This window comes from Hemitrygon akajei, chromosome 24, assembly GCF_048418815.1.
Source record: "Hemitrygon akajei chromosome 24, sHemAka1.3, whole genome shotgun sequence".
In the NCBI taxonomy this organism is placed as follows: domain Eukaryota; kingdom Metazoa; phylum Chordata; class Chondrichthyes; order Myliobatiformes; family Dasyatidae; genus Hemitrygon; species Hemitrygon akajei.
This window is the reverse complement of record NC_133147.1, coordinates 52947670-52958506: the sequence shown is the minus strand read 5'-3', so window position 1 is coordinate 52958506 and position 10837 is coordinate 52947670. Positions and strand designations below refer to the sequence as shown.

The 10837-nt window shown below is 43.2% G+C and overlaps 2 protein-coding genes across 2 annotated transcripts in view; both read right to left on the bottom strand.

The window, feature by feature from the left end:
* LOC140715740 (C3a anaphylatoxin chemotactic receptor-like) overlaps window positions 1-10837 on the bottom strand; it is a 150292-nt gene that overhangs the window by 139006 nt on the left and 449 nt on the right. The gene's annotated exons all lie outside the window — the stretch shown is intronic.
* LOC140715738 (C3a anaphylatoxin chemotactic receptor-like) lies at window positions 8479-9516 on the bottom strand. The gene has a single exon (XM_073028108.1). It carries the CDS (start codon window positions 9514-9516, stop codon window positions 8479-8481), a length of 1038 nt encoding a protein of 345 aa, XP_072884209.1.

The following is a 10837-nucleotide window of genomic DNA, read 5'->3' as shown; positions in this document are numbered from 1 at the left end:
CAAACCTATTAAACAACATCCATATAGGATGAACATGGAAAAATGTGAACTTGCTGAGAAAGAAATTGAATACATGTTAGAGAATGATATTATTAGACATTCTAACTCGAATTGTAGTTCGCCATGTGTTATGGTGCCAAAACTTGATGGTAGTATTAGATTTTGTACGGACTATAGGAAGGTGAAAGCTGTAACGAAAACAGATGCATATCCAATTCCTAGAGTAGATGATTGTGTGGATAAAGTTAGGAAAGCAAAGTTCCTTACAAAGATTGATTTATTGAAAGGGTATTGGTGTGTTCCATTAACGGACAGAGGTAGAGAGATTTCTGCATTTGTAACTCCATCTGGGTTATATGAGTATAATGTTCTTCCATTTGGGATGAAGAATGCCCCAGGTACTTTCCAGAGGATGATTAACTCTGTGATTCAGGGATTGAAAGATACTGATGCTTATATTGATGATTTAGTGACAGGAAATGATACTTGGGAAGCACACATAATTGCTGTGGAGAAATTGTTTGAAAAGCTTTCAAAAGCTAACTTGACTATTAATTTAGCCAAGAGTGAATTTGGACATGCCACTGTGACTTACCTTGGTTATGTTGTAGGTCAAGGTAAGGTAGCTCCTGTTCAGGCAAAAGTTCGGGCAATTTTAGAGATTCCCACTCCGACGGGGAAAAAAACTCTCAGAAGATTTTTGGGAATGGTAGGATATTATTGAAAATTTTGTAAGAATTTTGCTAGTGTTGCCCTTCCATTAACTAACCTTCTGCAGAAGAATGTGAAGTTTGTGTGGACAGTGCTTTGTCAGGAAGCATTTGAAAAATTGAAAACAATGATATGTCAACAACCTGTGCTTAAGGCACTTGACTTTGGAAAACCTTTTTCATTAGCTGTAGATGCTAGTGATGAAGCTGCGGGAGCAGTATTGATGCAAAGGAATGAGGGTGATGAGGTTGATCATCCAGTAGCTTACTTTTCTAAGAAATTTAATAAGCATCAAAGAAACTATTCAACAATAGAGAAAGAATTGTTATCTCTTGTTTTAGCTTTGGAATATTTTGAAGTATATGTTGGTACAACTCAAAAACCACATATTGTTTACACTGATCATAATCCGTTAGTTTTTCTGAGTAAGATGAAAAACAAAAACAGAAGATTATTAAATTGGAGTTTGATGTTACAAGAGTACAATATTGTGATAATTCACGTTAAAGGTAAAGATAATGTGGTTGCTGATTGTCTATCTCGATGTTGAATGTACAATGTAATTTTTTTTTAGTGTTTTTTTATTGTAACACTTCTACTGTATTGTATATTGTGTATGTTATATAATTTATACATTTGTTTTTCTTGTAAGTAATTGTTAAAATTTTTGTTCTTGTAAGATCAAAAATGTTTTTTTTGGAGGGAGGTGTTACGTACCCGTGACACGTGACAGTGGTACCCTTGTCACGTGACTGGGGTTGGAGTTATACTGGACTTGAGGTAATGGTCTTGTGATGGTGGAGTGACGTCATTTTCCCGCCAGTAGAGGTCATGTGACAGGTTTTTTTTTACAGGGTATAAAAGGAAGACCCACCCTGTCAGGTGGGGCAGTTCGTGGCTGGATTTGCCAAGATGACTTCATGTCACTGCGTGATTTAATGTGATGATAGATAGATAGATAGATAGATAGATAGATAGATAGATACTTTATTCATCCCCATGGGGAAATTCAACTTTTTTTCCAATGTCCCATACACTTGTTGTAGCAAAACTAATTACATACAATACTTAACTCAGTAAAAAATATGATAAGCATCTAAATCACTATCTCAAAAAGCATTAATAATAGCTTTTAAAAAGTTCTTAAGTCCTGGCGGTAGAATTGTAAAGCCTAATGGCATTGGGGAGTATTGACCTCTTCATCCTGTCTGAGGAGCATTGCATCGATAGTAACCTGTCGCTGAAACTGCTTCTCTGTCTCTGGATGGTGCTATGTAGAGGATGTTCAGAGTTTTCCATAATTGACCGTAGCCTACTCAGCGCCCTTCACTCAGCTACCGATGTTAAACTCTCCAGTACTTTGCCCACGACAGAGCCCGCCTTCCTTACCAGCTTATTAAGACGTGAGGCGTCCCTCTTCTTAATGCTTCCTCCCCAACACGCCACCACAAAGAAGAGGGCACTCTCCACAACTGACCTATAGAACATCTTCAGCATCTCACTACAGACATTGAATGACGCCAACCTTCTTAGGAAGTACAGTCGATTCTGTGCCTTCCTGCACAAGGCATCTGTGTTGGCAGTCCAGTCTAGCTTCTCGTCTAACTGTACTCCCAGATACTTGTAGGTCTTAACCTGCTCCACACATTCTCCATTAATGATCACTGGCTCCATATGAGGCCTAGATCTCCTAAAGTCCACCACCATCTCCTTGGTCTTGGTGATATTGAGACGCAGGTAGTTAGAGTTGCACCATATCACAAAGTCCTGTATCAGTTTCCTATACTCCTCCTCCTGTCCATTCCTGACACACCCCACTATGGCCGTGTCATCAGCGAACTTCTGCACATGGCAGGACTCCGAGTTATATTGGAAGTCTGATGTGTACAGGGTTTAGTTTAGACGCAGTTTAGTTGAAAAATGAAGTTTTATATAATGCCTAAAGTTTAAAAGGTCACTGCTAGCAGTTTCTTTGCTGGTGGAGAGTGAAGATAAGAATTTGGAAGATAAAGATCGAGGAGAATCGATTTTCGACGGTGGAAAGTTCGACCTTATTTGATCCTCATTCGGAAGGATTTTGTTGACTGTTCTCGTGTTAATCTCCGCTGGGATAGCGGGAGATTGAGAATAGTGTGGAAGGAATGTCAGTGCCTTTAAGCCGTTATATTTCATAAAATTCTTCATGGGAAAGTTTGACGCCGGGGGGAATCGAAGGACAACGACGTGGAGGAGAATTTAAATCGCTTTAAAAAGTCTCTCCTTTAAAATGGACTGTGAGCTTTTGAACTTTCGGCATACCGCTTTAAAGAACTGTTTTTTTTCAATACCGCTTTAAGAACTGTTTGAACTGCAACGCTATTAAGAACTGTGAATCTGCCGCACAGCAGCTGAATTCCGGTTAAGCTAGTGTTTGTTTACTTTTGGGGGTTTGTTTTCAGTGTTTAATAAACGTGTTATTTGTTATAAAAACCCTTGCCTAACTCATATATATTTATTGTTGCCTGAATACGTAACAACTGTACCAGCAGTTATGGTCGAAATGACAATAAAAGTTGACTTGACTTGACTTGATGTTCATCTGGATTAAACTTCATCTGCCATTTCTCTGCCCACATTTCCAACCTTTCTGTCCGGATGATTGAAATGTGATTTAAATGAATCCTTTTGAATATTGAAAGGCCTAGAGAGAATGGACATGGCGAGGATGTTCCCTATAGTGCCGGAGTTTGGGACCAGAGGAAACAGCCTCAGAATAGAGGGACATCCCTTTAGAACGGAGGTGAGGATTAATTTCTTTAGCCAGATGGTGCTGAATCTCTGGAATTCTTTGCCACAGACAGCTGTGGAGGCCACGTCATTGGATATATTTAAAGTGGAGGTGGATAGATTCTGGATTCATCAGAGCATAAACGGTTAACGGGGAGAAAGCAGGAGACTGGAGTTGAGAGGGATCATAATCGATGTAAAGGTGGAACAGACTCAATGGGTCACATGGCCTTCTCAGATTGCAAGACCCTGCAGCGGATAGTGAGGTCAGCTGAGAAGATCATCGTGGTCTCTCTTCCGGCCATCATGGACATTTACACTACACGCTATCAGCAAACAGCGTTATGAAGGACCCCACACACCCCTCATACAATCTCTTCTCCCTCCTGCCGTCTGGGAAAAGGCTCTGAAGCATTCGGGCTCTCACGACCAGTCTATGTAACAGTTTCTTCCCCCAAGTTTCCCCCATGTGTATATACACATACATACACACTTACTGTGATTCAGTTTTTTCTCTATTGTTATGTAGTTCAATGCATTGTACACAGTCAATAAATTTCTCAACATCTGCCAGTGATTCGGATTCTGGTTCAATACAATACCTGGGGATTCTCTTTTATCCCACTCACCAAGGAGACTTTTGGCCACCTTCAACCCCGGCTTGAGTTCTTTCCTGATACATTGGTCTCTCATCCTCACTGAAGGGTCGTTCTCTCCACAACGGTTGCGGGATTGAACCCGGGGATCCACTGTTAAGCCTGTGTGGAGATGCCTTCAGTTTAAACATCTGCTGTTGCAGAACCGGTTCTGGGCACCAGGGGGAGACATCGTAGAGGGATATCTGTGCCGAGCAAACTGCTGAATTCAGCTGAATCCTTTCTGTACGTGACCCGTATCCCACCATTCCCTGCACGATCATGTGTCTACATACACTCAGTGGCCACTTTATTCGGTCCCTCCTGTACTGAATAAACCGGCCACTGAGTGTATGCTTGTGATCTGCTGCTCTATCCCGTCCACTTCAAGGTTTGACGTGTTGTGGTCTCTGTTGTAACGAGTGGATATTGGAGATACTGCCACCTTCCTGACAGCTTTTTTTTTTCTAAATTTTATTTAATTAAATTTTTAAATGATTACAAGTGAAGAAAAAAGGATATGTGACCCTTCCCCCCTCCCCTTAATCCCTCCCCCCTAACTTCCCTATATAAAAAAAATTAAGAAAGAAAGAAAAGAAAGAAAGAAAGAGTGCCTGGTTGTTGGAAGGTCTCCACATGCTCCATGGAGTTCTTAATAACTTTAGTATATGTATTTATTTCTTTCCCCAAGTAGCCATTAATTTTCTCTTCAGAGCACCTATATATTTAATCCTGTCTTTTGTAAATAAGGGCCCCAGATTTTCAAAAATGTTTCATATTTATCTCTTAAGTTATAAGTAATTTTTTCTAATGGAATACAGCCATAGATTTCTTTTTTCCAACAATCTATACTTAAATATGTATCTGATTTCCAAGTAATTGCAATAGCCTTTTTGGCTACAGCCAGCGCAATTTTTATAAATTCTTTCTGATATTTATTAAGTTTGAGTTTTGGTTTTGTCCCTTCAATATCACCTAGTAAAAGTAATATTGGATTATGAGGAAGTTTTATTCCCGTAATTTGTTCCAATAAAAGTCTTAAATTTGTCCAAAAAGGTTGAATTTTAGAACAAGACCATGTAGAATGTAAAAATGTACCAGTTTCTTGGTTACATCGGAAACACTGATCAGATAAACTTGGATTTAATTTATTTATTTTTTGTGGTGTAATATATAATTGATGTAAAAAATTATATTGCACTAATCTTAACCGAACATTTATTGTATTTGTCATACTGTCAAGGCACAGTCTTGACCAATTTGTTTCTTCAATTTTAATATTCAAATCACTTTCCCATTTTTGTCTTGACTTATGGACTCCTTGTTTAGTTGCCTGGTTTTGAATCAAATTATACATACAAGATATAAATTTTTTAATATTTCCTTTTTGAATTAAAATTTCTATTTCTTTAGATTTCGGCAATAACATTGTTTGACCTAATTTTTCTCTTATATAAGCCCTTAATTGAAAGTAACAAAATAAAGTGTTATTTGATATTTTATATTTATTCTTTAGTTGATCAAATGACATTAATATACCTCCTTCAAAACAATCTCCTATATATTTAATCCCTTGTTGAAACCAATTATATAAAAGTTGATTGTCCATTGTAAAAGGAATAAGTCTATTTTGAATTAAAGATCTCTTTGCTAATAAAGATTTTTTTGTCTCATCATCAACATTTATCTTATTCCATAAATCAATCAAATGTTTTAATATAGGAGATTCTTTCTTTTCCCGTATCCATTTAGATTCCCATTTATATATAAAATCTTCTGGTACGTTTTCTCCTATTTTGTCCAGTTCTATTCTAATCCATGCCGGTTTATCTTTCTCAAAAAAAGATGCAATAAATCTAAGTTGATTTGCTTTATAATAGTTCTTAAAATTTGGAAGTTGTAACCCTCCTAGATCAAATTTCCATGTCAATTTTTCCAACGATATTCTTGAAATTTCGACACCATTTCAGTTAACAAGATCAACTAGGCAAGGTTGTCCATTATCACCTGCTTTGTTTGTGTTGGCAATAGAGCCATTAGCTGAATTAATTAGAATGGATCCAGATATTAAGGGTTTTAGAGTTAATCAGGAAGAATATAAGATTAATTTATTTGCTGATGATGTTCTACTTTATTTAACAGATCCATTACACTCATTGGGTAAATTATCTTATAGGCTAGAAGAATATGGGGAAAATATCAGGTTATAAAGTAAATTGGGATAAAAGCGAAATTTTACCTCTTACTAATGGAGACTATAGTCAATGTCGATTAATAACTCAATTTAGATGGCCGGCAAATGGTATAAAATATTTAGGTATAAGAATTGATAATGACACAAAAAACTTATATAAATTAAACTATTTACCACTTTTAAAAAAAATTCAGGAGGATCTTGATAAATGGATGGCATTACCAATAACATTAGTAGGTAGAGTAAATACTATAAAAATGAATATATTCCCTAGACTACAATATTTATTTCAATCATTACCAATACAATTACCCCAGAAGTTTTTTCAAGAGATAAATAAATATGTGAGGAAGTTTCTTTGGAAAGGTAAGATGTCAAGAATATCGTTGGAAAAATTGACACTTCCTGACAGCTTGAGCCAGTCTGGCCATTCTCCTCTGATCTCTCTCATTAACAAGGCTTTTTCGCCCACACAACTCAATGGGTGTTTTTCATTTGTTTTTGCACCATTCTCTGTAAACTCTACAGACCGCTGTGTGTGAAAATCCCAGGAGATCAGCAGTTTCTGAGATACTCAGACCACCCCATCTGGCACCAATAATGCATCCTACAGTCAAAGTCACTTCGATCACATTTCCTCCCCCATTCCCGTGTTTGGTCTGAACCTCTTGACCATGTCTGCCTGCTTTTATGCACTTTGATCACTTCGAGAACCAGGTTCAATTCCGGCCACTGCAGTAAGGAGTTTGTACATTCACCCGGTGACCGTGTGAGTTTCCTCCGAGTGATCCGGTTTCATCCCACAGTCCAGAGACATACCGGTTGGTAGGGTAATTGGTACCCTATTGGTATTGGTATTGGTATAGGTATTGGTAGGGTAGGATAAACTATCCTGGGATTAGGCAGGTTTAGATCAGGCGATTGCTGGGCGGTGTGGCACGAAGGACTGGAAGAGTCTAATCTGCGCTGTAACTCAATAAATTCATTAATTAAACAGGCCAGGGCTTCCACTACCACCTCCCACCATGGCAGCCCACTTCTGGCACCCAGCACGTCTCCTTTAAACTTTCCTTCCTCTCCCCCTGAAACAAAGCCCTCTTCCCGGGGGAGGGAGGAGAAACTGATCATCACTGTCCATCCCATCCATGCTCCCATGATTTTATAAACTTCCAGCAGGTCTCCCCTCAGCCCCCGGAGAAGACGATCCAGTTTGATCCACCCTCCCCATACAGATCATATGACCACCCACCACCTGCTCCCACGGTTTCACGTGACCCTGATTGGAGGGTCTACAACTTGCCCAAGGGTGACCTGCAGGCTGGTGGTGGAAAGGGGAACCTTACATCTCCTTTAGTAGAGATGTATCTCCACCCCACCACCCTAGGATCTATGGAAATAGATAAGCAGTCATGTTTATTCATTTCCATAGATGAATAAACATATCTTTTACTCATTTTATTAATAATTTTATTTCATGATTTTATTTTTAATGAATAAACAGTCCTGGTGAAGGGTCCTGTCCCGAAACTTTGTCCAGCCCACAGCAGCAGTACAGTGTCCAGTTCTGGTCTCCACACTACAGGAAGGAGGTGATTGCACTGGAGAGGGTGCAGAGGAGATTCCCCAGGACGTTGCCCGGGACGGTGTGTTTTGGTTATGAGGAGAGACCGGAGAGGAAGTGTCTGTTCTCCCTGGAGTGGGGCAGGCTGAGGGGAGATCTGATGGAGGGGGCATGGGTGGGGGCAAAAGACACGACGAGATAGAGCTGTCATGTCGGGTCTCCATGGCAATGAGGAAGCCAGGCCCAGGAGGCAGTGAACCAACTTGGCCTGGACTCACGCAGAGGGTCCTTTGAGCCAGGGCAGGGTTTTTTGATCGGACGCTATGTGGCAACTGCGGGGAAATATTCAGTTAGTTGCTCAGGGGTTGAACAGATCACTTGAAAATAGTTGGGCAGGGCAGGGGTCAGAGGTTGGCTTTCAGCCGAGGATTTTCGTTCACCAGGCCGTGAACGATAGGCCTTGTAGGATTGGGACAATGGTAGGCAGAGTGCTGGCGGAGGGGTACAGGTGCTATAATGGTGGGAGGTGACACAGGGCAAGATGGAGTACGGGGTATCAATGGCAGGACAGAGCGAGGAGCCAGCATTGGCGGGACATAGAGGGAGAGCCCTCACACACTGGCATCTATACTGGAGATGGTCTTCATGCGAGTCTTGCAAGTTGTCTCGGTCTGCTCCTCAGCAAAGGCCAAACGGAGCGAGGTGGACAGGGAACGCCGGAAAACCTGGCGGAAGTCGCGGCCGGCAAAGACATAGAGGATGGGGTTAAGGGCGCTGTTGAAGGAGGCTAGGCCCACGGAGAAGCTATCCCAGACCCAGGCCGCCTGATGTTTGGAGAAAGCCTGAGCTAGGCCACAGATGTGGTATGGGAGCCAGCAGAGGAAAAAGGCGGCAACTACAACTGCAATGAGGCGGACAGGCTTCCTGGTCTTGCTGGACTTGGCGAACTTGCCCCTCTGCAGCTTCTGGCCGATCAGGAGGTAGCAGAATGTCATGATGAGGAAGGGCAAGATGAAGGCAAAGAGGGCCCGTGTCACCTCCACCACCTCCCTGGTCCGGTCTCCAAAATAAGTCCCGGTGTAGTTCAAGGTGCAGTAAGTCAAGTTGAACTCAGAGTCTATGTACATCTTCCGTGTCAGCAGAGTGGGCAGGCACATGAGGAAGGCGAGGACCCAAGCCACAAGACAGGCCGCACGCACCCAAGGCAGGGACCGGTGAGTCTGGGACCAAACGGGCCTAGTGATGGCCAGGCAGCGGTCAATGTTGATCATGGTCAATAGGAAAACACTGGCGTACATGTTGAGGACAATGGCAGAGGGAATGAGCTTACAGAGGACATTGTCTGTAGGCCAGGAGTTCTTCAGGGCAACGTTAGCCATCTGGAAGGGGAGGCTGAGGCAGTAGGTCAGGTCTGCCACAGCCAGGTTCAGGAACCACACCGTGTTGACGCTCCGCTTCATCTTGAAGCCTGTCACCCAGATGACGGCCCCGTTGCCAGGGACACCCAACAGGAAAGTGAGGGCGTAGACAAAGATGGACAAGATGGCGGATGTTGGCAGTTGGGTCCCAGAATCCTCAGGAAAGTTCTCATCGGAGTAGTTTCCAAAGGAAGACATGTTGCTGAAGTAATCATCTCCATAATACCTCATGCTGAGCCTGGAGGGGAAGATATTGTGGAGGTGAGAGAGATTGGGAATGGAGGGAGGGGACAAAAGTAGAGAGGTGGGAGAGGGAAAGAGGAAGCAGGGAGAGATAGGGAGGGTAAAGAGGGAAGATGGGGTCAAAAGGAGAGGTGCATGGGAGAGGACAGGTTGGTGAAGATGATAGAGGACGAAACTGGAGTGAAGGGAGAAAGGGAGGGGGAGGGAATGAACAACAGAGGAGGAACTGAAACTGGGGTATGAGGAGGTGCAAAGGGAAGAAAAATGGATGGATAAGTGGAGGATGCTGGGTGCTGAAAGGCAGAAGGACGGGCAGAGGAGATGGTGAAGGGAAGACTGGTGAAGATTGGTTGAAGATAACCGGGGGATTGAAGAATAAGGACAGGTGAGAGAAGGGAAGAGGAGAGAAATGGGAGAGGGAGTAGACAAGGTGAGAGGAGGAGGGGAGGGAAGGGGAAGAGGGAGTCTTAAGAGAAAAGGTGAAGAGGGCAGGGGAGGGGATCAGGAATGGGGAGGGGGAACATGAAGGAGAGAAGGATGTGGAATGGGGAGGGTGAAGGAGAGGGAATGAGGAGCAGGAAGAAAGAGGGGAGCAGGGGAAGGGAAGAGGAGGAAAAGTAAGAGGAGAAAGGGGAGTGGATGGCTAAACATGAGAGGAAGGGGTGGAGGAGAAAGGGGATTGGAGGAGGAGGTGGGAAGCGGAGGGGAGGAGGAGGAGGTGGGAAAGGGAAGGTGTGGGAGGAAGAGGGAAAGGGTGGAGGGGGGTGGGTAAGAGGGAGGAAGAAGAGGGAGGGAAATAAGAAGGAAGGGGTGGATGAGGAAGGAAGAGGAAGAGGAGGAGGAGGGAAGGGGAGAAGAAGAAAAGGGGAGGAGGAGGAATGGGAAGAAGAAGAGAAGGAGGAGGGATGGGGACGGGAGGAGGAGGGATGGGGAGAAGGAGGAGGAGGAAAGGTGGAACCATTGCATCGGAGACGGAAGGGTGAAGGGAAGGAGGGAGGGTTTAGAGATGGGGTGTGGGGAAGGGAAGTTGCAGTACGTGGCAGGGACAAGCAAAGAGAGAGGGGGACGGAAAAAGTGAGGTGAAGTGGGGGGAGGGTTGAATGCAGGAATGGTGGAAAGAATGACGGAAAGAGGGGAAGGTGAGTGGCAAAGGGTGGAGGGGGAGGGGAAGAGATGGAGTGGAGGGAAGAACAAGAAAGGGTGGGGTGAAGGTTTGAAGGGGGTGGAAAGGAGAGGGGCCTGAGTGGGGAGAGGAGGGTTGGAGTGAAAAGAGAGAGAGGATGGAAGTCACAACCATCTCCCCACTCAC

Bases quoted from the DNA above. Each gene is read 5' to 3' on its own strand.
- LOC140715738 (XM_073028108.1), bottom strand. From the start codon at position 9,516: ATGAGGTATTATGGAGATGATTACTTCAGCAACATGTCTTCCTTTGGA.